At 51.5% G+C, this 24,377-nt stretch overlaps 10 protein-coding genes across 10 annotated transcripts; 6 read left to right on the top strand and 4 right to left on the bottom strand.

Moving 5' to 3' along the window:
- The first annotated feature begins 383 nt into the window (after positions 1 to 383).
- Positions 384 to 2,378, top strand: BU24DRAFT_364036 (nucleolar GTP-binding protein 2). The gene is made up of 3 exons (XM_033524227.1): positions 384 to 496; positions 610 to 947; positions 1,005 to 2,378. The coding sequence occupies exons 1-3, from the start codon at positions 484 to 486 to the stop codon at positions 2,235 to 2,237; spliced, it is 1,584 nt and encodes a 527-aa protein (XP_033387115.1). The 5' UTR covers positions 384 to 483; the 3' UTR covers positions 2,238 to 2,378.
- A 323-nt stretch (positions 2,379 to 2,701) lies between these two features.
- Positions 2,702 to 4,964, top strand: BU24DRAFT_418321 (delta 1-pyrroline-5-carboxylate dehydrogenase-like protein). Its single transcript, XM_033526953.1, has 4 exons — positions 2,702 to 2,979; positions 3,032 to 3,139; positions 3,190 to 3,554; positions 3,610 to 4,964. Exons 1-4 carry the CDS (start codon positions 2,827 to 2,829, stop codon positions 4,733 to 4,735), a joined length of 1,752 nt encoding a protein of 583 aa, XP_033387114.1. The 5' UTR covers positions 2,702 to 2,826; the 3' UTR covers positions 4,736 to 4,964.
- A 1,852-nt stretch (positions 4,965 to 6,816) lies between these two features.
- Positions 6,817 to 8,855, top strand: BU24DRAFT_342089 (MFS multidrug transporter-like protein; the record flags this gene model as incomplete). The annotated part of the gene is made up of 4 exons (XM_033523303.1): positions 6,817 to 7,093; positions 7,147 to 7,235; positions 7,294 to 7,860; positions 7,917 to 8,855. The coding sequence occupies 4 exons, from the start codon at positions 6,817 to 6,819 to the stop codon at positions 8,853 to 8,855; spliced, it is 1,872 nt and encodes a 623-aa protein (XP_033387113.1).
- Positions 8,856 to 9,306: 451 nt separating this feature from the next.
- On the top strand, positions 9,307 to 11,632 carry BU24DRAFT_418319 (glycoside hydrolase family 47 protein). The gene has a single exon (XM_033526952.1). The coding sequence runs from the start codon at positions 9,769 to 9,771 to the stop codon at positions 11,566 to 11,568; it is 1,800 nt and encodes a 599-aa protein (XP_033387112.1). The 5' UTR covers positions 9,307 to 9,768; the 3' UTR covers positions 11,569 to 11,632.
- Positions 11,633 to 12,213: 581 nt separating this feature from the next.
- On the top strand, positions 12,214 to 13,262 carry BU24DRAFT_341997 (glycoside hydrolase family 17 protein; the record flags this gene model as incomplete). Its single annotated transcript, XM_033523297.1, has 3 exons — positions 12,214 to 12,479; positions 12,550 to 12,971; positions 13,036 to 13,262. 3 exons carry the CDS (start codon positions 12,214 to 12,216, stop codon positions 13,260 to 13,262), a joined length of 915 nt encoding a protein of 304 aa, XP_033387111.1.
- A 722-nt stretch (positions 13,263 to 13,984) lies between these two features.
- BU24DRAFT_447404 (uncharacterized protein) lies at positions 13,985 to 15,744 on the bottom strand (the record flags this gene model as incomplete). The annotated part of the gene is made up of 4 exons (XM_033530821.1): positions 13,985 to 14,439; positions 14,491 to 14,764; positions 14,810 to 15,489; positions 15,540 to 15,744. The coding sequence occupies 4 exons, from the start codon at positions 15,742 to 15,744 to the stop codon at positions 13,985 to 13,987; spliced, it is 1,614 nt and encodes a 537-aa protein (XP_033387110.1).
- Positions 15,745 to 18,420: 2,676 nt separating this feature from the next.
- Positions 18,421 to 19,762, bottom strand: BU24DRAFT_488840 (uncharacterized protein; the record flags this gene model as incomplete). The annotated part of the gene is made up of 3 exons (XM_033533577.1): positions 18,421 to 19,296; positions 19,350 to 19,564; positions 19,615 to 19,762. The coding sequence occupies 3 exons, from the start codon at positions 19,760 to 19,762 to the stop codon at positions 18,421 to 18,423; spliced, it is 1,239 nt and encodes a 412-aa protein (XP_033387109.1).
- Positions 19,763 to 20,974: 1,212 nt separating this feature from the next.
- Positions 20,975 to 21,967, bottom strand: BU24DRAFT_104792 (uncharacterized protein). The gene is made up of 3 exons (XM_033520740.1): positions 21,851 to 21,967; positions 21,692 to 21,795; positions 20,975 to 21,635 (listed from the first exon to the last, which is right to left on the bottom strand). Exons 1-3 carry the CDS (start codon positions 21,908 to 21,910, stop codon positions 21,026 to 21,028), a joined length of 774 nt encoding a protein of 257 aa, XP_033387108.1. The 5' UTR covers positions 21,911 to 21,967; the 3' UTR covers positions 20,975 to 21,025.
- Positions 21,968 to 22,127: 160 nt separating this feature from the next.
- On the top strand, positions 22,128 to 23,191 carry BU24DRAFT_447401 (uncharacterized protein). Its single transcript, XM_033530820.1, has 3 exons — positions 22,128 to 22,252; positions 22,344 to 22,766; positions 22,819 to 23,191. Exons 1-3 carry the CDS (start codon positions 22,246 to 22,248, stop codon positions 22,866 to 22,868), a joined length of 480 nt encoding a protein of 159 aa, XP_033387107.1. The 5' UTR covers positions 22,128 to 22,245; the 3' UTR covers positions 22,869 to 23,191.
- A 33-nt stretch (positions 23,192 to 23,224) lies between these two features.
- Positions 23,225 to 24,059, bottom strand: BU24DRAFT_458504 (histone-fold-containing protein; the record flags this gene model as incomplete). The annotated part of the gene is made up of 3 exons (XM_033531641.1): positions 23,225 to 23,708; positions 23,778 to 23,911; positions 23,964 to 24,059. 3 exons carry the CDS (start codon positions 24,057 to 24,059, stop codon positions 23,225 to 23,227), a joined length of 714 nt encoding a protein of 237 aa, XP_033387106.1.
- Between the last annotated feature and the right edge of the window lie 318 nt (positions 24,060 to 24,377).

The raw sequence follows: 24,377 nt of genomic DNA, 5'->3' as shown, positions 1-24,377 counted from the left end.
TATGTTGATTTTTACAAGGAAGAAGGGGGGGGTTTAAGATGTAAGGAATTTACTTTCATTATTCTTGAATCGTAGCTTTTGTAGATGTTTTTTTATAGATAGCGAGGGGAGGAAGTCACGGTGACACCAACGTCGTAACAAAAGTTCGATTTTATATTGCAACTCTCTATCTACACAGTACACCGTCCGAGGTAGTTACGCTCACCTCACCTCACCAAAGCAAGCAAAGCAAGCTAAAACACGTGGACAAGCATAATCGGACCAGACGGCGGTGAGATGAGATGGTGAACGTTCTGCCGCCTCCCACCGCCCTGTGCCCCTGCCGCCTTTTCTCGAAATCTTGGCGCAGAGGGTTTTGGGGGAATTTTTTTCCTTAGTGTTATGCGAGCCGTTGCGGAAAGTATCAACAACCCAACGATACATTTCGTAGGGAATTTCTTTGTTTTCTTTTTGCGACGAAAGAGTAATTGAGTTGTCGTCGCTATGAAGATCGGAAGTAAGTCACTAATTCGAATTTCTCCCCACAGTTCCTCCTGCGTGCCTGTGGGATTTGGTTTTTTTTGTATACAGGAAGATATCCAGAAAACTGACCAACACACCTCGCAACAGAGCCCAAATCCAAGCGCGTACCCGTGCGCCTACGCCACAAGATCGAAAAGGCCTCCGCCGCGAAGCAGCGCAAGGCGAAGAAGGAGGCGAAGAAGAACCCGGAATGGCGGTCCAAGGTGAAGAAGGACCCGGGCATCCCCAACCTCTTCCCGTACAAGGACAGGATTCTCGCGGAGATCGAGGAGTCGCGGAGGGTGAAGGAGGAGGAGCAGGCGAAGAGGCGGGAGGCGCAGAGGGCGCAGAGGTTAGCGGCCAGGGAGGATGGGGGTGCGTTGGATGAGGATGAGGATGTGGAGTTGGGGGATATGGATGGGGATGAGGATGATGATATGCAGGTGGTTAGTTTTCTTGAGAGCCGACTGGGTGGGGTTTGTGGGCTAATTGATGCGGTGTAGGACGACTCGAATCCGATGGCTGCGCTTGTTGCTTCGGCCCAGGCGCGCGCGGCGGAGTACGAGAAGAAGGATCATGGTATGGATGACGACGATGAAGAGGAGGACGATTTCGAGGTGTTTGACGAGGAGGACGACTACACAACTGCTGCCGCGGTCCGCAAGGACTCGTCAAGACGGGCCTTCGATAAGGTTTACAAGGAGGTTGTCGATGCATCGGATGTTGTTCTCTATGTCTTGGATGCCCGCGACCCCGAGGGCACAAGATCCAAGGAGGTTGAACAGATGGTCATGGCGAGCGATGGAGGAAACAAGAGGATGATCTTCGTCCTGAACAAGATCGATCTTGTTCCGCCTACAGTCTTGAAGGCATGGCTCACCCACTTGCGACGATCGTTCCCTACATTACCGCTCCGTGCCTCCAAGCCTGCACCGAATGCGAAGACTTTCGACCACAAGGAGCTTTCTATCAAGGGAACCTCGGAAGCGCTTTTCAAAGCCTTGAAGACGTACGCAGAAGCAAAGCAGCTGAAGCGTTCTATCAAGGTCGGAATCATTGGTTATCCCAATGTTGGTAAATCCTCTGTCATCAATGCCCTTACTTCTCGAATGGGAAGGCGAGGTGCAGCATGCCCTACGGGTGCAGAGGCAGGTGTGACGACCGGCTTGCGCGAGGTCAAGCTTGACAACAAGCTCAAGCTCCTCGATTCCCCCGGTATCGTCTTCCCCAGCTCGGCAGAGGACACAAAGGCTTCCAAGATCGAAGAGAAGGCCAGGCTGATTCTCCTCAATGCCATCCCACCCAAGGAGATTGACGACCCTGTCCCAGCCGTCACTCTGCTGATCAAGAGGCTATCAACCTCTCCCGAGCTATTCGCCAAGCTCGTCACTGTCTACGACCTTCCCCCTCTACATACCATTCAAGGAGACACTACTACCGACTTTTTGGTTCAGGTTGCAAGGAAGCGAGGCCGTCTGGGGAAGGGTGGCGTCCCCAACATCCACAGTGCGGCACAGACTGTCATTACCGATTGGCGAGACGGCAGGATACAGGGATGGACCGATCCACCAAAGCATGTTGCCCAACCTGCCCAACCTGCTCCACGTAGCTCCACGACATCCAGTGGCCTCGTAGGTGACCAGAAGGAGATTGTCCGGGAATGGGCTGCTGAGTTCAAGCTGGACGGTCTCTGGGGAGACGACGATGCCGGTGCTGTAGACGCTATGGAGACGTGAGGACGAACACATGACAAGTCGCTATGAGTACCCTTCAAAACTGCATGGTTTAGGTGTTTATGGAGAATTTGATAGTTGATACAGTGGGCTAAGATCCCCAATACCACTCATTGGAAATGAATTTGAAATTTTGGAATACGTGCACCATACTACGGAGTACTCTCGCAGCCAAAGAATGGTTAGAGAGTAAGAGCCGCATGATTTTTTTGTGCAAGTGTGTCGCCAAATCTTGTGATTTCGCATTGTCGCGGATGAGAGAGGAGCTCCAGCATAGAACCAAATACGAAGCCTTTCTATTCCAGGCAAACCTCTAGCCCGAAATGCTCTGGCATCGAAGTGGATTGGAAAAAAGAAAAGTTCCCCAGGTCCATTTAGACGCTGATGGCATCGTATGGCCATGTCCGATAGCGGTCACCCCGCTTTCGAGACGCACTTGTACGAGCCAGACCTGCGGCTTGCGTCGGCTTTGAACCACAGCTTCGTTATTTCATCATCATGCTACACGACTACATAACTGCAGCGTACACAGGCAGATAAATCGTCCAGATATCTCTAGAAATTCCATTCCACAGAGTGTCACATAGTCACAATGGCGTCCTCAAAGACTCTCACACCGTTGTCCCGATCCTCCAGGCCTTTGAGCTCCCTCTCTTCCGCTGTTCCTCGCTCTCGAGCTACCTGCAAGAGGAATGCAGCAACGATTGCGAACTTCAAGGTTCCCACAATCAACAATGAGCCTAACGTGTGTACAATCCTTATGATGATGTCTGGAGGCCTTCAACTGACTTGAATAGCAACACTACACAAAGGGATCAGTCGATCGCCAGAAACTCCAGAGCGCCATCGCCACCTTGAAGAAGCAAATCCCCGTCGAAGTGCCTCTGGCAATCGGAGGTCAACACGTACGACATCCACATTCAACATCGTTAGAATCTCGTTCTAATCTGTACAGGTCACAAACAGCTCCATCCTCACCCAGCACGACCCCTCATCACACGCAGACGTAGTCGCAAAGTACTCCAACGCCAATGCCAAAGATGTCAAGGACGCCATCGCCTCTGCTCTCGAAGCTAAGAAATCATGGGAGAAGCTTCCATTCGCCGACCGCGCAGCCGTCTTCTTGAAGGCCGCCGACCTCATTTCCACAAAGTACCGCTACGAGATCATGGCTACGACCATGGTGGGACAAGGAAAGAACGCCTGGCAGGCAGAGATCGACGCCGCGGCTGAGCTGTGTGATTTCTTGAGATTCAACGTCAAGTACGCCGAGGAGACTTATGGTCACCAGCCAGTTCACAATTCGCCTGGCGTCTGGAAGTAAGCATTGGAGTTCTCCGAGAGTTGAAGGATCAAGAGTACTGACTATCAATAGCCGCGTTGAGTATAGGCCTCTAGAAGGTTTCGTGTACGCTATCAGCCCTTTCAACTTCACAGCTATCGGCGGAAACCTGCCCGTGGCACCAGCCCTGATGGGTAACGTTGTAGTGTGGAAGCCATCGCCTGCCGCCATCGCCTCGAACTGGCTGATCTACAAGATCCTCGTCGAGACTGGTCTTCCCCCCAACGTGATACAGTTCACTCCGGGTGACGCAGTCGAGGTCACACGGGAGGTTCTGTCTCACCGTCAATTCGCTGCCCTGCACTACACCGGCAGCACCGCAGTTTTCCGATCGCTCTACGGCCAAATCGCCAATGGCATCACCGAGGGAACCTACCAGAGCTACCCACGCATCGTGGGAGAGACCGGTGGCAAGAATTTCCATCTCATCCACAAGAGCGCCGACGTCAACAACGCCGCCATCCAGACCGTCCGCGGAGCCTTCGAGTTCCAAGGCCAGAAGTGCAGCGCCTGCTCGCGCCTCTACGTGCCCAAGTCCATCTGGCCCGAGTTCAAGGAGAAGATCGTGTCGGAGACGCAGGCCCTCAAGATTGGCGACCCCTCCGACTTCACCAACTTCATCGGCCCCGTAATCCACGAGGCCAGCTTCAAGAAGCTCTCCGGCGTCATCGACGAGGCCAAGAACGACAGCGAACTCAAGCTGCTCGTCGGCGGAACCTACGACAGCAGCAAGGGCTACTACATCCACCCCACCATCTACCAGACCACCAACCCCAACCACCCGCTCCTCTCCCGCGAGCTCTTCGGCCCCATCCTCGTCACCTATGTCTACGACGACGCCCCCGCTGACGCCTTCGAGAAGATGTGCGAGCAGATCGACTCCACTTCTGAGTACGCGCTCACCGGTGCCGTCTTCGCGCTCGACCGCGAGACCATCCGCTTCGCGGAGGACAAGCTCAGGGATGCGGCTGGCAACTTCTACATCAACTGCAAGTGCACTGGCGCCGTCGTCGGACAGCAGCCCTTCGGCGGATCGCGTGCTAGCGGAACCAACGACAAGGCTGGCAGCGCGAACTTGCTCTCCCGATTCGTCAACTTGAGGTCTATCAAGGAGGAGTACTTGCCTACTGAGAAGGTCATCTACCCCAGCAACGAGTAAAGCAGAAAACGAAGTGGAGAGAAGGAAAAGTTGAAATTGAATTAATCTCACGATCTTAACGATGATGATGTTTTGGATAGATTTTAAGGAGGAGAAAAAGCTCTCGATATTAGGATGCATATCAAGTCAGAGAACCCGTCATGTTTGCTACAACATGACATATACCCAGAATGGGAAGAAATAAGTAAAGAGATAAACAAACCAAAATAAAGTTGAAAATTATCAGATCAAATTTGTGAAAATGTATTCGAAATGATTCACACCCATCACAAAACCCCTGATGTGAGCTATCGATGATTGTCTACTACCCCTACCACGGATACTGGCATTATAGGTATGTTATTCGGTGGATAGACGATTGGGTTGTTGTATATCTGGAGAAGAGGGGGAAGGGGGCTAGAGTGTAGGTTGGACTTAAGTTGGCATGTTGTTGTTAATATAGATGTGGGGGCATGGGAGATTAAATGTTGACCGTAGGACACTAGGTTTGCACTATCGTTATACATCGTCAATGATATCAATTAGCCAGAGATGAAGTTGACCGAGAATATAGAAAATGACCACGGCATGTATAGTAATTGCTGGCGCTGAATCGTCTCTTATTCAAGAGGAGATGGATATCCAGCAAGGTGCTTCAGATCAGATAACATTTGCATGTGCAAATGGTACCACCGTCCACGTCAACTAGTCAGTCGACTGACGAAGACGTAACATTAACAACCAGTTCGGAGGCTCCGATCCACCGTTGCAGTCATTCCACACGGTAGAACGGAGTCAAATGAGCACCGACGAAGGCCATCAAGCATCTAGCCAAACAGTCGAACGAGCAACCGCACCCTTGCCACAGATCCAATCTCCCGTCGCCACAAGCACTGTTCGTGGGATAGTTACCTCTACCTAAGGTAGCTTGCCCTCAGCAACTTACATGAGTCGCGACTCGGTGGCAGCGTCTAGAAAAATTCCCTGACCCACAACGCGCCTTAGTCGTTCGGAGGCGCTACATCTGTAAATGGGTAGACCCGCGATATCGGGTGATCAGCTCCTATGCTGCAACGGGTCTTTGGCCCATGGCGAAGCATTTCCAAGTGCGTCCGAGTCCCGACGACTCGGTGCCCCCCTTATTTTAATAGCACCGTTTGTCGTGCGTGTAAAGATAAGAAAAGAAACATGCACATCTGGGCATCATGCGTGTGTATGGAGGTACATATCGTATTGTATCTATATGTATGGTGATTTTCTACAGTGGAGGTAAGTATAGCGAAAGGAATTAGCATAAGGCTAGGAGAGAAATGTCTGCGTCAAGGCCGTAGTGGTACGTATATGTTCCTTAGTTGTTGATGACTGATTTGCACATTCAAGTCCGATACATAAGCATCGGGGGATTAGTTTGGAAAGGAAGAACACTTTTTTCTTCATTCGCCTGCAATTGAAGAGAAAAAAGTGCAAAAGTCCATCTTACCAAATGTCCGACCGTCCGCCCTTTCGCCTTTGAACCATTTTTTCTGTAAGAGATGTACCGAGGCAGTTTCCGGAAGGGGTAAGGTGTCAGACTTCGATATCTCTCAGATCCTTCAAGACTTCAAGTTGGAAAGCCACGCCGGAACGCCTCGTGCGATTCCACCCTTGCCATCCCAGTCAGGCTCCAGTTTAACGGGAGTGCTATGCCTTGCGCGGGCAAGGAGATTGGCTGTTGGGCGACATTCTTGGCCCTAACACAATCCCTTACTGCTTTCGATAGGGCGCTTGGGTGGAATATGTGCCAAAGGCTCGGCCGAACATTTGTGGCTCCTCGATGAGAAGAAATTGGTCGGTTGCCAACCCAGCATGATGGTGTCATTGCGTGCCCTCTCATATTTGATGTGACGTCCCCCCTTCACCGTTGACGATCTTTGTGTTTACGTTCCACCAAAAAGCCAAGGGCAGATACACTCCCAGCGTCCTTGCTACTTCACACAGGTCGAAGTTCCGAGTCAGTTCCCTGAGATCTGGTTCGCGCTATCATTACATCACTCGATCGGCATTATCACCGTTTGGACGCCACAACTCTCGTTATTCCCGGCCGACAGCCACAACCCGCAAAGATGGTGGAGAAAGAAATCAAGGACCTCGAGTCCGGATCGGTTCACGACAAAATCAGATACTGGACTCTGCTCACTGACCAGGGCGTTCTCACACACGAGATCGTGAACTGGGATTACCAAGGCTCTGGCACAGATGAGGACCCATACGTTGTCGAATGGATGGACAATGATCCCCGGAATCCCATGACATGGAAGAGCTCGAAGAAGTGGGTCATGTGCATTAACATGGCCGTGGCTACTCTCTGCGTTTCGTTCTGTTCGTCTGCATTTGCTGGAGGTATGACTCGCCGAGAACTGTTACATAGCTATCTGTACTGACTTCAAAACCAGGAATCCAACAAATAATGGTTGAGTTCAATGCATCTCAATTGCTGTGCACTGGAGGAATTTCCCTATTCGTCGTCGGTTTCGCTCTAGGTGTAAGTAGTCAATTCCCAAGAGAAATTGTTTTTTGCCGCTTGTACTGACTCGAACCAGCCATTATTGTGGGCACCATTCAGTGAGTTGTACGGCCGCCAGGTCGTCTTCTTCGGCACATTCGGCGCTTTCATGGCATTCAACGCTGGAGCCGCTGGCTCTCAGAACATCTGGACCCTCCTCATCATGCGATTCCTCGGCGGCTCCTTTGGATCAAGCCCTCTCACCAACGCTGGTGGCGTCGTTGCGGATCTTTTCTCGGCAAAGGAGCGTGGCAAGGCTATGAGCTTCTTCAGTGTTGCACCGTTCATGGGTCCTGTTCTCGGACCAATCGTTGGTGGTTTCTTGGGCATGACCGAGGGATGGCGATGGGTTGAAGGCCTCATGGCAATCTTCTCCGGCGTTGTCTTCTTCGCTGCAGTTCTTATGGTCCCCGAGACCTACCCACCCGTTCTTCTCAGGAAGCGAGCACAGGCTCTCTCCAAATTGACCGGCAAGGTCTACCGATCGCAGACCGATATCGACCAGGGCAAGGTCACTTTGGGAGAGGCATTCTCCACTGGCTTGAAGAGGCCTTGGATTCTTCTCTTCCGCGAGCCTATCGTTTTCTTGCTCAGCATCTACATGGTAAGTTTGGGATTAATTGAGTGCCTCACGTACAATATCACTGACCAATCATTTAGGCTATCATCTACGGAACCCTTTACATGCTTTTCGGCGCTTTCCCCATTGTCTATCGTGTAGGTCGCGGCTGGAACGAGGGTGTCGGTGGCTTGCCTTTCATTGGCGTTGCTATTGGAATGGTTGGCGCCCTTGCCTACACGATTCTCTACGACAACAGGCGTTACGCCAAGTGCGTCGAGAACTCTCCCAGGGGATTCGCAACTCCAGAGGACCGCTTGCCCCAGGCCATTCTCGGAGGCATTGTTCTGCCCGTTGGTCTCTTCTGGTTCGCCTGGACCAACTACCCCGATTTCCCATGGCAAGCTAGCGTGGCGGCTGCCATCCCATTCGGATTCGGCATGGTCTTGATCTTCTTGAGTATCATGAACTACCTGATCGACGCCTACACGATCTTCGCCGCCTCCGTCTTGGCCGCTAACGGTATCATCCGTTCGCTTTTCGGTGCAGCTTTCCCCTTGTTCACCATCCAAATGTACCAGAACCTTGGAATCCACTGGGCATCCACCATCCCCGCCTTCCTCGCCCTCGCCTGCTTACCCTTCCCCTTCCTCTTCTACAAGTACGGCGGTGCCATCCGCCAGAAGTGCAAGTACGCGGCCCAAGCCGACGCCTTCATGGAGCGTATCCGCGGACAAATGGCCGCACGACAAGCCGCCGCCGCAGCAGCATCTGAGGATAGCTCCCGCACCGCCTCCGTGGACCAGGCCGCTCATGCCGAGGAGACCACGAGCAGCGTAGGCGAGGAGGTCGAGAAACCTCGCTTCGAGGAGATCAAGACCGGCAACGAAGCCAGCAACGATCTCACCAAAGTCCGCACCGGCCGAAGTGCAAGGAGTGTGCGGACAACAAGATCATCCCGATCGGCGAGGGGCGCAGAGTTCCCTGATAACCCTTACGCGATTGATCGTGTGAACACGAGGGAGAGCTTTAGGAATTAGAAGAGAGCATTACCAGCTCCGAATACCTGGCATCAAAGGTTAGGCCTTCGCACAAAAACGGCCGATCATCACATTGCATCACATCTTTCATATGAGTATTAGCGTTTGAACTGGTCCACAGGGTGGGAACTTTCCTGGTTTTTTCTTGAGATACCTGCAAGCATATTTGCATTAGACTTAGCATCGGTTTCGCATACCCACTAACAAAAAGAATTTACTTAATGTCTACTTATAACCACTTCCCAATGCTCTCTTCTGTGATGAAAATTGCTAAGGAGGATCCGATTGCGGATATATAAAATGTACAAGACCGAACGAATCTGGTCGGCATCGCGGGTCCCTGTGCCGCTTTGGAGGCGTTTTTAGCGGCCGCGGCGGCAGAGCAGCATAGCATCCATGGTTCACGGCAATGACCCTGGCGCCTCTTGAATTGCACAACTTCGGCGATGTTTTCTGGATATTTGTAAAGAATATACTTTCTTATGTTTCACAACATGCTGAAGTCACTAACTTACTGTGTAATTGATTTTCTGACTAGTATCATTCGGTGACTAATCGCCACATCGTGTTCGTTCATGAAACGCGCCGTTGCCAGGGCTGCGTTCCCGACGCGGGGAGTTAACTATCGCAAACCCCGTACCTCGACCTTGACATATATATCTCTATTAGCATTGTACACCTAACAGTCCCACAAAGAGATATTCTTCTTCAATTCACACATCGTGTTCCGACGCAGCACCGCAGAGCAATTGCAGACAAACGAGCCCGAGCGCCAACATCGACATTACACCCCATTCCTCAGGCCACAGAACCGAGCTCATTCACGAGCGCATATCACCAGTCCCTCTTCCCTCGTCCCCGCGATAACCACATGTCCACCTCATAAAACCCAAGCTTTAATGAGCACGCACTCATGCCTCGGCTCCGCGTCCGCCACGTCGCCGTATGCGCCGTCCTAATCGTATTCCTCTACTACGTCCTCCCCGACGAGCCGACGACATACATCCACCATGAGCCGCGCGACGGCGAGCAGAACACCGCGGCACTGGCGCGATACATGAACGCTCCGGGGGCGCCCATAACCGCCACGAAAAGCTCATTCGCATGGAACACAGTCGAGTTCACGTACCCTCCGCCTCTCACGCCGAAGATCCCCCCGCCCGTCGCGAAGCGGCCACGCATCCAGCACCGGTTCTGGAAGGACTCGAAGGCGAAGGCGGCGGTGCAGGAGCAGAGGCGGTTAGCGGTGAAGAAGGTGTTTGAGAAGAGCTGGGGGAGCTATAAGAAGCATGCGTGGATGAAGGATGCGTTGAAGCCTATCTCCGGGGAGTATGTGGATCAGTTCTCGGGCTGGGCGGCGACGCTCGTGGATAGTTTGGATACGCTGTGGATGATGGGGATGAGGGAGGAGTTTCATAAGGCGGTGGCTGCGGTGGCGACGATTGATTTCGGGGAGAGTACGTCCGCACGGGTGAATACGTTCGAGACTTGTATTCGGTACCTTGGAGGGCTGCTTGCGGCGTATGATTTGAGTGGGAGCGAGGTTTTGAAGAGGAAGGCAATTGAGGTTGGAGATTTGCTTTATGCTGGGTTTAATACGCCGAATGGCATGCCGGTGGACTTCATTTCTTTCGAAGAAGCGAAGCTGGGTGGTGGACTTCAAGTCGAATCGTCAGTCGTCTCCGCAAGTCCTGGTACCATCACCCTTGAGTTCAGCAGGCTGAGCCAGATCACCGGTGATTCGAAGTACTATGCTGCAGTATCACAAGTCATGGATGTCTTCCATAAACACCAGAACGAGACTTTGCTGCCGGGAATGTGGCCAATGATGGTGTCAATGCGAGACAAAAATGTCGTGTCTGGCTATCAATTCACCATCGCCGGCAACGCAGATTCTTTGTACGAATATCTACCTAAAGCGCACGCACTGCTGGGATCAGAGGATCCCTCATCTGCGAAATACGAGACGATGTCGAAAACGTTCATGGACACTGCCTCAAAGCATCTATTCTTCCGACCCATGGTCCCGAACAACGAAGACATCCTTATATCAGGAAACTGCGACGTCCTGGACAGCGGTCCTCGTCTCGATCCAGAGAGCGAGCACCTGTCCTGTTTCATCGGCGGACTCTTCGCTCTCGGCGGCCGCCTTTTCCAAAACGAATCGTACGTCGAGACGGGCGCAAAGTTAGCCCGCGGCTGTGCATACGCATACAAGTCGATGCCCACGGGCATCATGCCGGAGCGCTACAACATGATCATCTGCCCCGACCAGTCCGCTTGCACCTGGGACGAAGAGGTCTGGGAAGCTGGACGCAAGAAGCGCCCCGAAAATAAACCGCACCTCCCGAAGGGCTTCACGACAGCTAAAGACCCGCGCTACATCCTCCGCCCCGAAGCCATCGAGTCCATCTTCGTGCTGTGGCGCATCACGGGCGATGAGGCATTCCGCGAGATAGCGTGGGAGATGTTTGAGGCGGTGGCTAAGGCGACGGATACGCCGCTTGCGAATGCGGCGATCGATGATGTTACGGTTTTGAATAGCAAGAAGACGGATTATATGGAGAGCTTTTGGATGGCGGAGACGTTGAAGTATTTTTATTTGTGCTTTGCGGATCCGGATTTGATTAGCTTGGATGAGTTTGTGCTGAATACTGAGGCGCACCCGCTGAGGCTGAGTGCGAATGGACCACCTTCTGTGCATTCGAGATGATCCAGGAATTAGAGCGTCTGTTTCCTCAAGACATTACTAGAAATAAAAAGTAACTGATATTTCTAACGCTTGATATCACACATTGTCCTACATAGTGATCGATACCTTCATCCAAGGTATCCGGCATGGAAACACGCTGCGCTAAATGTGTGCAATTCAGCTTCTGATTGATACTTGGTAGTTGGTACCATGTCGACGTAAAAGCATTTTGTGGCTTCCACGTGCTGGAAAGCGACATCGATAATAAGCATTTACCAAACCTCCTTGAGGAGCTTGGTTCCAAACATCGTGCCCCTTTCCCGCGGACTGGACCAGGCACAAGCGGCCGTTGATTGGCTTGTCCGCTTGGCCGGGTCAAACATACCACAACCGGTTTAGTGGATGGAGAACCCTTGTCGTTCTCCTTCGAACATCAGTCGTCAAAGTAGTTGAACCTCACTCCACACTCTCCCTCTTCATTGCACTTCTGTGTGTACAGTCATTCCTTCGCTGTGTCATTCTCTATCCATTGGTTTCTTCTACCAGTCACTCATTTGTTCTTATAAGAACACCCAACTTCACGCGTCCTACCGCAAACACCGACAGCCACCATAGGCCATACTCCTTAATCCAACTTTCCGTATAAATCACATTCAACAACTCAACATGCGTTTCTCGACTATTGCCGCGACGGCACTCGCTGCTGCACCCGCCATCGTATCTGCCGCCGGTACCATGGGCTTCGCCCTGGGCACGAAAATGCCCAACGATGACTGCAAGAAGCAGTCCGATTACGAGGCCGATTTCGATGCCATCTCCCAGGCCTCCGTTGCTAAGATCGTTCGAGGATATGCCGCCAACGACTGCGACTTCGCTAAGACTGTTCTTCCTGCTGCAAAGAAGAAGGGTTTCAAGGTCATGCTCGGAATCTGGTACGTCAGGGCAAAACCCGAACAAATGACGCATTTGTATTGCATAGACTAATTCGATCTCAATTAACAGGCCCGATGTCGAAGAATCCTTCAACAACGACCTCAATGCCATCAAGGGCGTAGTCAAGTCCTACTCCGACTCCATCTACGCCGTCACCGTCGGCTCCGAGACCCTCTACCGAGGCAACTTCACCGGCAGCGAGCTCAAGGACAAGATCTCGCAGGTCAAGAAGGAGTTGGGCGGCAACATCAAGGTCGGCACCGCCGACAGCTGGAACAAGTACGCCGACGGAACCGCCGACCCCATCATCGGCACCGCCGACATCATCCTCATCAACGCTTTCGCTTTCTGGCAGGGTGACGACATCAGCAATGCCACTCACGTCTACCTCGACGACATGTTCCAGGCCGTCACCCACATTGAGAAGATTGCCGGCGGCCACGACAAGGCCCCCGAGATCTGGAACGGCGAGACCGGATGGCCCACTGCTGGTACGTATCTCACCTCACTATCCTAAATGCTACACGAACCACCAAATCACTAACTTCATCCTAGTTGGCACCGACTACGACGACGCCAAGGGCGGAACCAAGAACGCCGAGCAGTTCTGGAAGAACGGCTTCTGCTCCCTCCTCGACTGGGGCTTCAACGCCTTCTACTTCGAGGCCTTCGACGAGCCCTGGAAGCCCTCCTCCATCGGCGACAACGGAAAGGTCGCCGACGAGACCACCTGGGGCGCCATGACCGCCGACCGCAAGCCCAAGTTCGCCCTCAAGTGCTAGATTTCCTCTCGTTGAGTCTGCGGATCGACATTTATGCTGCACCGGATCATTGAGATCCCGTGGCCTTTTTGGTCGGTCCATTAAAAAAAACTGCTTTGTACATAGTTGTTTCCCAATTTGCCACTACCTTTGGAGATAGTGCTTCATAAGTTACGGGTCGTGTTTTTGGGAAATTTTAAAGGCGTCTAATTTGCCCATGGTAGGGCGCTACATTTTTTTCCAGTCTGAATAACCACATTTTTCTCGGAACTGCGTCTGGGAACGATATATGCTGAGCTAATCCCTGACTATTTGCAGTGGCTGTGATACATCAGTCAGAATACAGCAGGTGATGACTGTTTTGAAATGCTAATCGTAACATTTCCAGCCATCATAGGATCCACTCCAACTACACCAGCGGACAGAGGTCACGGTATCACATGGTTTTCCTGAAAGAACGGGATTAGGTATTCCACCAATGCACACATATTTTCATTTGTTTACATCTTCGAAAAGCCGAATGAAACTAACTCAACTACGGAACATATTGCTTTGTGCCTGTGACTACATCAACACAGTTACTAGAAGCACAAGCTAAGAAGCACGAAAATTCGAATCTCTCCCGTCATTGTTGCTATTCACCACCTGGTGCATGAAACATGTGAGGAGTTCCATGGGCAAAATCCCTGGGGTCCGTCATTGGGTTTCACGTCTTATGAGTGTCAATTGCTTGATGCAATGATCTAGCCGAGCCCAGCGACGGACAATCCCAAGTGCTTGAGGGAGAGGACGGCAACACTGGCCTTCAAGTTGGCGACGTTACCGGGAAGGCTCAAGATGTTGTCGGTGAAACCCGTGATGGTGCTGATGAGGTTGCTCGGGTCGTTGACGACGGGGAGGCCCTTAATGAAGGCAAGGTCACCAGCGGGGATGGTGCTAGCAGCCTGGCTGAGAGCAGTGAGGCTGTTTAGGCCGACCAATGTAGAGAATTTGGCCGGGTTGATAGAAGAAAGAAGCTGGAGAACACCGAAGGTAGCGACGGAGTCTTGGACAACGGGGAGCTGGAAGAGGAAGTTGGGGACAATGCCGTTGAGGACGGAGAGGATGGAGCCGGTGACGCTACCGAGACCGTTGCCTCCTGGGATGGCAATGTTCTTGGCGATGGAGCCAACAAGGTAGGCCAGATCAGGGCTGACTCCTTCAGAATGGTCAGTCATCGTGTCTAGTCATCAATCATCAGAGCACGTACCTGGGATGCCGCTAGAAGGAAGTCCACCAACGCCGACGCCTGGAAGACCGCTGGAGAGAGAGGGAAGGCCGGGAAGAGAAAGACCGGGAAGCTGACGCTTAGCAAGCATACGGTCCTCCATGTCACGCTCTGCAAGCTCGGGAGCATCACGCCTGACGAGAGCAGGGATAGGACGAGCAGGAGCAAAGAGAGAAAGGGGGTCCTTCTTCAACAAGGAAAGCAAGGTAGCGATCACGCTGATAGAGAAAGCTCCGACGGGGTCGGTTCCGGGGATCTAAACACATCAGCATCGATTCATCATGTTGATCAGGATACTAACACCGGTGAGAGGAGCAGGGCTGAGGTTGGGCACAGCTGAGGGAGCAGCAACAGCAGGAGCAGCAGGGGCAGCACCACCTAGGATGCCTCCAACTACGGGCAAGCTGCCAGTTGCACCAGTGACGGTGTTCAAAGCAGTGTTGGCAACACCACCGACAACAGGAACGGAGCCGAGCGCCCCCGTTGCCGTGTTGACGACGCCAGATGCTGCGCCGGTGACGGCTCCCAACGGGTTTCCGCTGGTGGCGCCCCCGAGCACACCTCCAACGACGGGAAGACTACCTGTAACGCCAGTCACTGCGCCGAGAGGGTTGGAGGCCCCTCCGACTACGCCTCCAACGACGGGGAGACTACCTGCAACGCCAGTCACTGCACCGAGAGGGTTGGAGACTCCTCCAAGTACACCTCCAACGACGGGAAGACTGCTCGTGGCACCAGTAACGGCACCGAGCGGGCTGGACCCAGCGCCGACGATAGGCAGACTGTTTGTGACGCCAGTTACAGCACCGAGGGGATTGGAAGCGCCTCCAAGAACACCTCCGACGACGGGAAGACTTCCTGTGGCGCCAGTTACAGCGCCGAGAGGACTAGAAGAGCCTCCAATCGCACTCCCAACAACAGGAAGAGAGCCAGTGACGCCACCTAGGAGTGGAAGGCCTCCAAGAAGGCCTCCGGCGGCAGCTAGACACGGATCAGCGAACAATCCACACAAGGAGTAGGATCAAGCTCACCAGAAGCGGATGGAATCGCGGCGCTAGCTGGGATAGATGCCGAGATAGAGATGGATGGTAATGGGGAGGGTGAAGGCACACCTGAAGGTACAGCAGAGCCCAAAAGCTGTCGCTTTGCCTGGTTGCTGTTGCCGTTTGGACGGGCCACTACGGATGAAAGAGAGACACTCCAAAGGAGAACATATCCAAAGTTAACCGGGGCCATGGTATCGAAATTAGAATGAGCGTGAGTCTCGTACGGAAATATTAAGGAAAGTATTGACTAGGCTTTTCACCTCGTCAAGTCGTCGAGACAAAGTAAAGTTCAATAAGTCGTCGAAGGCAGATAATCCGGAAGGACACTGAACAGACACTGGAAATGAAAGCGCAGACTGAGATACTTTTATCTACCAAAGGCATCATGATCTGACTCCATTCAAACCTCCTCACAAGATGGAATGAAATGCGCGAAAAGAATATTGTACTTCGTACCAAGGTAACATCAGTATTGGAATTCTGTAGGACCCCTTGCTGTGTACTCACCGCAAGGAGATGGGGCGGATCAATTCCCCGCATTCTTTCAATCAAAGCTCGGGTCTAGAGTTTATAGGAGCGGAATGCATGGCTAATCCTGTAGGATACTTTGAATGGCGTAATTTCAGAGTAAAAAGCGAACGATCAGGCTCCAATGGCGACACCTGTATGCGGCCACGAAGTGCGAGAGATGGATTCAGGGACATTGGACGTCTGATTTGTAAGAATCTGGATGAACTGGGTTCGGAGTACTTGGGGATGTCCTGTAGCATGGATTGAGCTTTGCCATTTCATCGGGGAGCCAGGCTGTTGTAGATGTCTTCTCTTCGATCAACACGGCCGTAATCCGATCCCAAGGACTTGATAGGTACCTGTGAATCACCAGTCGGCGCCGTCGTCAAAAGCGTGGCACGCTCGACTGTACATGCTAGTATGGACTAACATACTTTGGCTACAGCACAAATACCCAAGTTCGATCTCGTACAGCAATCGCTTGACAAATCGATCATGCGGTCGACCCATTCAAAGCATCTCGCAATTGAGCAGCAAGGTTCCTACATTCCTCGCACGAAATCGGTATTCCCTATTCCGCGGCATCCAGAAAGGAGAATACAAACTTTGCTTCTGCACGTTCGCGAAAGAGGGCAATTTCGAGATTAGTCCTTTGACTACTTGTGGACCTGGTGTCCGGGTTTTTCTTGTTGTTTCTCCTTGGAAGAAGCTCGTATAACATCATAAGCCTTGGTAGATGTACCGGAACGCTTGTGACTTGTATGTGGATTGCAATAGAGATGATGAAAGGAAGCGTATACATTGCATGTACACTCATGCGTGCAATGAAAGTCATTCTATTCGACCATATATGTCGGTCGACGAAGGTAGGTACGGTTCGGCACGTCGCCTAAACGGTGGGACCAGAGATCGGTTGTGTAACGACTGGAATACGTACTGCCTATTTTGTATTGGCTAGCATAAAGAGATGCTATTATATTCAAGATTTTAGATATGTACTTTGTCTTGTTGACGGGGTTTGACTTTTGATTCCACCAGAGAGCGAGATGAATGCTTTTGTCATTATACATATACTTTATAGTCGTGTACTTGAGACCTTTGCACTGCTGGAACACCTCTCGTGATTGGATAATTCATCTGACGTAACGTAAAGGTACATACAAACTCGTGCAACTTGTTGTCGACCATCAAAGAATGGGTTGTATTATATCAATCGTCAGTGTATAGATCTTCCCCCCTTACTCAGACACTAGAGAGGTATAACAATTGAAAGCCTCTTCTTTTGCCCTAACATATCACTACTTACTTGCTTTTGAGAGTTTGTCAAGGTGTTAGATACTCGGCTACGGTGACACCAGGCCGTGGCAATGGGTGACGAATCTTATGGATGTTTGTTCTGAACGAAAAGAAACTGCCCGTTATGGTGTCTCTTGGGTAAGCGACATTGGTGTCAAGTGGCTTCGTGAGAAGTCCGAGTGGAATCGTAGCCTACCGTATCGCTTTTAGGACCGCGGTGTAGTCCATACTCTGTCTTGAACACGTCGGACGACATAATCAGTGTGTGCAATGCATGGGAGGTGGCTTTTCGAGACCTCGCTCGCCGGTGAGGTCCTTCCTTGACGTCCGACTGCCTAATTGGTTTGTTGATGGCATTTCTTTATGCTTAATACCGCATCGTATTAGACTACACGAGGAGCGTTTGGCAGTCACAATCAAACCAGATCGGCTGAACATATACCTTCTCGGAAGGTTAGCCATCCAGTCTGCCTTCCCTATCTATAACTATAGTAGCCGAAATGTTAGCATTTGTGAAGAGCAAAGGGAAATGCACGATTTCGGTTCAAAATAAAGCGTGACTAAGAATGGAGACAGCCAGAAATCGGAAATGGAGATAATAAATAGAGAGCTTGCTCGAATGGTGACATCAAAGGGCATCAATTGTATGAATCAATCATCTTCGATTAATTTGATGCATTTCGTTCCACTTGCAGTGTTGATGAGCTGCAGACAGCACCTGAAGGAGAACTGGCGTGCCGGTTCCATATTCTCTGCTAAAGGCAGGAAATCTACCACATATTGTATGGACTTCGCCATATACTGCTGTATTTCAACCATCATCGCTGTCACTCCAAGTATACAATCACGCACTTCACATGTAATTGAAGTCCATTTGAAATAATTCAATTTTCCCTGTTGACACCAAGTCAAAAAACCATAAGTATGCAAGTAATAACCGAAACCCCTGTAACTTCCGGGACAGAACTGTAAATGCGCCTTCTGAACCAAGATTCTTGAAAACAGTTCCGTGTAGATGCTAGATCACTCTATCATTGTGTCATATCCTTGTACCAACGACCTATAGAGGGATGGCAACGCGGGGTATGGCAGGAGCCGCGGGGACGGCTGGAGGTGCAGGCAAGGCTGGAGCTACTGGGATGATAGGAATAGGAGGGAATGCTGGGGTCGAAACGCTAGGGACATTTCCGATGCCAAAGGAGCTGAGGCCCTTGACGAAGATAGCGACGAAAGCTGATAGAACGGCGTTGCCCAACTTGCAAGCAGCGTCCGCACCAGGGAGTTCAGGCGTAGCTGGAAGAGGGATACTTGGGACACTTGGGACACCTGGAGCAGGTGGGAGAGATGGGAGACCAGGAGCAGGTGGCAGAGATGGGAGACCAGGTGTAGATGGGACCTTTGGAGGGCCAACAGGCAGCTCAACATCAACGTCGATGTCCGGAATACCGATAGGAGGAAGTGATGGGGGACTTGGGGGACTTGGGGGAGACAATGGCCAAGATGGCAGATCTGGCAGGTCTGGCAGATCAGGAGGACCAGGAAGATCAGGGAAGCCAGGAAGAACAGGCAGACCGGGAAGGTCAGGCAGATCAGGCACACCCGGTAGATCCGGCAAAGGAATACTGGGCAGTCCCGTGGGAAGAGAGATAGTAGGCCAGCCAGGCAAACTCGGGGTGGAGATAGGAGGCAATTCAGGTAGGCTTGGCGGAGAAACAGGAGGCAAGCCAGGTACGCTCGGGGGAGAAACAGGAGGTAAGCCAGGCAAGCTCGGGGGAGAAACGGGAGGCAAACCTGGGAGACTTGGAGGAGACAGAGGAGGCAAGCCAGGGAGACTTGGTGGAGACAGAGGAGGCCAGCCCGGCAGACTTGGGGGAGATGGAGGAGTCAGAGTTGGTCGTCCGGGGAGAGGTGGTAATCCGATTGCGGGGATCGAAATCTGCAAGAACGTTTTAGCTGATGATGATACGAATGCGAATGATCAGTCTTTACATCTGGAAGCCCGATAGCAGGAATGCCGACGTCTGGAGGAGAAATGACGGGCAACCCAGGCAAATCAATCACTGGAAGATCTGGACGGGGGATCGAAGGAATCGGAACCGGGATTGGAGGCAAGCCGACCGGAGGCAAAGAAAGATCTACTGGTGGTAAGGTTGGAGTCGCAACGGCAAGCTCTCCACCAACAGAGACTGATATAAGAGGCACGCCTGCAGGGTCTTAGCAATCTTACAATGTTTGAACCATTTGAGAAACCCACCAACGGCAATGGTGGTACCAGCATCAAATCCAGGCGGGGGAGCAGGTGGAGCAGGTACAGCAATAGGCAGAGATGGTCGACTCTGTGGAAGCGCCGCAGCACTGGCACCAAAGGCCAGTATGGCGAGTGCTTTGGTTGAGTCCATCATGATGGAATAACTTGAGAACAAGAAGGCAAGTAAAGACCGAAAGATTGCGTAAAGAACGTGTTTTAATGAGTGACTGAAGAGGCGGTTGAAGATTTGATTTTTCTCGCGAGGGCAGGAGACTATATGAATGATTGAGATGTCCTCCCATGTAACATCAAACCAAACTTCAATCGTCACCAGAACTTGCAAGGTGCGGACTGTTCACGTAGAATTGGTCCGAGGGATATCCAAAGTAAGGAACAGAACCGGAAGTTTCTGGTCATCCCGCATTCCGATTGCCAGAGGGGCATGGGGATGGTCTAGATAGGTAAGAAATGGTAATTGCAGGACAAACTTCGACTTTTAGGTCTAGAAGTTACGACATTCGGATTCAATTGACGAAAACATAGGCATGCAGATCAGATCCTCGAAAGTACGCGTTTTCTGAAGTGTAAGGCGCGCATTGCAACTCCTTTGTGCCAAGCGTCTTGTTGATACCAGGAACCCGGTATTCTGAAATGGCGGTGGTCCCTTATGGATACAGTCAATTCCATCATTGTAACCCGCAGACTCGGTTTGTTGGCTATGTGTTCAAGCAAGATTTGGAAGCATTCGAGAAATTATCAGTCAGAAGCTATGTCTGTCTATTACCTAGGTCAAGGCCGCACTGTACCAGTACTATTACCGCCCACTTCATAACTAACATGACTTTGATATACAATCTGCCGGCTTCGGCAAGCTTAATCACAATATGAATGGGATAGATGCGTCCAGAGTGGCTAAGCTTTGAGGCCGATGCGTCATTAGTATACTGTGTGGACATGCCCTGCACGACAAGTGTTGCTACACGAGCCTTCGTGTGAAGATCATGGATATCTGGTTGAAGGATGCTGGAGAGACTTAGAGGGTGTGGTCGCTTGCTCCTGGGGTTGTCATGTTGTATTGCCTCAATTTTACAACACTTCGTCCCATGAAAAGGTGCCTTTTGACGAATGATACAGCCCGGAAGAACAAAATGGCGGTTCAAGGCTGGCCCGGTTGCTGAATCGGCCCGGGAATCATTCCTTAATGAGCATTGGAGCGTTCGGCCTTTGATGCATAACTTTCAGGGGGTTGGAATGAGCTCATACCGGAACAATGGCGCGCCCGAATACGCGTCTGAACGCCGTTGGCCTCGCCTGATCCCGAATTTTGGCTTTACCATGGCTTGGTATTCCAATGGATGTTAGAGGTGGTGGAATGCGTAGGGTATCACGATGCTCGAGCATCGCATATTGGAAGGTTTCAAGGTGTCGACTTAGTAGACCTCCCTCTGGGCGCAAACCCTCTGCCTGAAGGCCCTCGTGGCTCTCGGATTGGCTGTTGCACTCCGTTTGAGGGGCTTGACCGGCTGGTATTGGATTCCCGCTTTTGAACGAAGGTCGAAGTTGGCTTTGGTGAATAGGACGGCTCGTAAAGTTGTTTGCCCGAAGGCGCAGGTCGCACAGGAGATTGCTCAGCACTTGATCTCAATGAGCCGTCCCTTCCTCCTCTTCCTCGCGTCCTCCCCCGCGATGATTTACTGGGAGACGCGCCCCGCGATTCGCCCGAGCTGGGCGCTGGCGACCCAAAGATTTTCTCACGAGCCTCTGCATATTTCCGTATCTTCTCTTCCCTCTCCTTCTCAGCACGTGCTTTCCTTTCCGCATATGATTGTTCAGCATGTTTCCTTCGCTCCTCCTCACTGTCGTCGTCATCGTCAAGCGTCAACCCCGCCATGGCAGCACTTCCGTCGTTTCGTACGAGAACCCTCGGGGGTGGTTTACGGCTGAGAACAGTAACATTTGGCTTGAATGAAGATTGTACCGGCCCATTATCGCGAGCCTGTAGGAACAGCATGGGCTCCGGGTTTTCGCTGGTTACAAGTTAATTCACTTGATCGCAATCGTCACAGCAAAGGCAGATCATTACGCCGACTCCCACACTGCCCTATTCTGCTCGGCATGCTTAGCTTTCCGCTCTGCTTTGGTAAGAAGCAAAACACCGCTCGGTTTTGTGTTCTCTGTCTCTGGCTTCTGCTACAAGTTAGTTTCCCAGAGGCGATGATATAGTGGAAATGGGCGGTATTACGTCTGCAAGCGTCTCCCAATCTTCGTCCCACGCGTCAGGGACAGCACTAGGGTTAGGCATTGAAAAGTTTTACAGTGTTGAGCTCGGCTTAGAATATGTGTAGTGGTAGAGGTGCGCTTCTTAAATGGAGGAGAGAAGAGTGAGATGTGTGTGAAGGTAGTAGATTCATAAATTGAGGGGAGGCGGACCCGGTGCCAGGGTCGGCAGCTCGCCTAAACTTGATGCGGGTGCGGGCGCTATGCTGGAGGCCGCCGCCGGAGGTCAAAGCGCTGGCGTCACTCACCAGGTAGATATCAATGTTGCGACCTGGACATTGGCGTGGATCACCCGTAGACGACTATCTACCAATTCACCTTCTATAGGTCGCAATAGATATATTGAGACGGGAAAGGAAAATGTCAGGTATATCTCCCTCCTGCCTCAATACAAGCGCCGGTCCGCGACATCGTATCCTACGTCCTGGGCACGGTTGACGACAAGCTGATATGATCAGACATCGACGGTGATTCCACCATGCACTCCTCCCCGGAGCTTGAAGCTATCGAGGATGATGACAATATGTTCCCCGACGAACAGGATGGACCGAGTACTCCGCGAAATACTGCCAGCGCACTGGCTGGCCGCGACTCCGAGCTCTCACCCCCAGATTCACAAGGCCCCGCCAATTTACCCCTCGAAGGAAATCTTCCTGCGGCTTTCTCAGCCACACCTTCGAATCTGAATGCAAATGGGAAACGGGTCCACTCGAGCGCTGCTCCTTCGGCGACAGGAGACCAAGTACACATCGATCCAGACACAGGATATCAGTGGGTGAAGCAGGAAGACCAACCAGGCTGGGATTGGAAGAATTCCAGAGCGAGGGAGGAGGAGCTGAGAGCGCTAGATACCATCCTTGACAAAGGTGGAATGATAAAAAGTGAGTCAAGATAATGGTTATCAGGTGGATAGCATCCTTAAACATATCATAGCTCGGTACGGAGACCCACTGGACGCATCCATACCAGCGAGACGACGATGAGCAAGCCTAGGGTAAAGTGGTTGCCCGGCTATACTTATGGAACATGCTACATGAGCAAATGTGGAGACTGCTGAACTGTAACGGGTCCCCGAAATGTCCAAGTCAGGAAAGAGCATAACGGTAGGACATTCCACTCAAGACTGGAGGAAGAAAGTAGGAATGCCTAAACTATGTGTGCATCTGAATGGGCAATGTGTTTCGCCTTAAGCTTTGGTGGCGACGTATTTGTTCTCTATGATGAAATGAATGATGGGAGCCCCCTGGGATATAGTGACCTGTTCCATGCTTCTCCTAAACGCCAATCAATGCTATGATGAACTTTGAAATGTCAAGTCCGACCTCATTTGGGTGTGATCTCAATCACTTTCGTCTCCATCAGCCATATCATCATCTGAGGGTTCAACCGCCCGCTCTTCTAAAAGATCTTCCGTCAACCCTTCCTCTGCAGGCTCTTCATCAACTTCGTCATCTTCCACCTCGTCATCATCCTGCTCCGCTTCGTCCACAGTCTCACCAGCATCGCCTTCTTCGTCCGAGCCCATAGCATGCTCTCCGTTGTCCATACTCGACCGTCGCACGCGCTTCGTCGGGGGTGAATCTTCATTGTCCTTGTTCCCTGTTGCTCGAGGCTGTGCTTCCTCCCCGTCCTTCGGGTCCTTCTTGTCATCGCGGACTTTCTTCCGGTATGAATTGCGCTTATCGGCTTGAATGGCGGTGAACTTGTTCACCTCAGCCTCGAGTCGGGGGAGGAAAGCTTCGAGTTCTAGTTCTTGCATTGCTTCAAATATATCCTTCGGCATTACGGTCTTTTTACCATTTCGTGTGGCATTCTCGGCTGCGCTTTATCTGATGTGAGATTGAGAAGTTCCGATACAGATATGCGGATGAATCGCAATCAGAGTTACGTACTGTGAGGTAAGGTAATTGACGAATACTGTAGCGCTCTTGGACATTGCCAATAATGCATCCTTCTGAATCTGTGTGCTTGGGGGGAGAACACCTTTTGCAAGACGTTGAATGGCAGATTTGGGGAGGTTGAGATCCTGTATTGGTAAGTATGTTAAATTGCTAGCAAGACCGCATCTTCGTACATACCTCTACGCTTATGCCATCCTCCTTCGATGCCGCTACAGCAGGTTTTGTTGGCTCTTCAGGAGCTGATGCGGACGCATTGGATTTTTTAGGAGGCATTGTGAGGTTTCGAGACCTGCAGAACAAATAGAAGGCAAATAGGGCGTATTTACTGGTAGAGTGACAGTGCTGGTCAGAAGCCAATGCAAGCGGTGGAAGAATTGCGGAACATAGATAATTGTCGCAAAACCAAGTACGCGACGCGATTAGTCGCCAAGACATGTCGCGCACCTATTCATTGTCACTCACCCCGCAATAACTCTTCGCCGGACACCATACACTGAAGACATTCTCCATGTTGATGTTCGATGATGCATTTCTTTCGTTGCGGTCATGATTAGGTGGTACAAAACAACATTCATCGTACAATTGCTCTGA

This window comes from Aaosphaeria arxii, assembly GCF_010015735.1.
Source record: "Aaosphaeria arxii CBS 175.79 unplaced genomic scaffold BU24scaffold_2, whole genome shotgun sequence".
Taxonomy (NCBI): Eukaryota; Fungi; Ascomycota; class Dothideomycetes; order Pleosporales; genus Aaosphaeria; species Aaosphaeria arxii.
Note: the sequence above shows the minus strand (reverse complement) of the source record. Positions and strands in the feature narration are given on the sequence as shown.

Excerpts from the sequence above, each read along its gene's own strand:
- BU24DRAFT_364036 (XM_033524227.1), top strand. Across the intron at positions 948-1,004 it reads AGGATGATGATATGCAGGTG|GACGACTCGAATCCGATGGC; the intron begins GTTAGTTTTCTT and ends GATGCGGTGTAG.
- BU24DRAFT_418321 (XM_033526953.1), top strand. The coding sequence starts at position 2,827 with ATGGCGTCCTCAAAGACTCTCACACCGTTGTCCCGATCCTCCAGGCCT. Across the intron at positions 2,980-3,031 it reads CAATCAACAATGAGCCTAAC|CAACACTACACAAAGGGATC; the intron begins GTGTGTACAATC and ends TGACTTGAATAG. Across the intron at positions 3,555-3,609 it reads AATTCGCCTGGCGTCTGGAA|CCGCGTTGAGTATAGGCCTC; the intron begins GTAAGCATTGGA and ends GACTATCAATAG.
- BU24DRAFT_418319 (XM_033526952.1), top strand. The coding sequence starts at position 9,769 with ATGCCTCGGCTCCGCGTCCGCCACGTCGCCGTATGCGCCGTCCTAATC.
- BU24DRAFT_104792 (XM_033520740.1), bottom strand. The coding sequence starts at position 21,910 with ATGCCTAACCCTAGTGCTGTCCCTGACGCGTGGGACGAAGATTGGGAG. Across the intron at positions 21,796-21,850 it reads ATTGGGAGACGCTTGCAGAC|AAGCCAGAGACAGAGAACAC; the intron begins GTAATACCGCCC and ends AACTTGTAGCAG. Across the intron at positions 21,636-21,691 it reads AGGGCAGTGTGGGAGTCGGC|CGAAAACCCGGAGCCCATGC; the intron begins GTAATGATCTGC and ends ACTTGTAACCAG.
- BU24DRAFT_447401 (XM_033530820.1), top strand. Across the intron at positions 22,767-22,818 it reads CAAAGGTGGAATGATAAAAA|CTCGGTACGGAGACCCACTG; the intron begins GTGAGTCAAGAT and ends AACATATCATAG.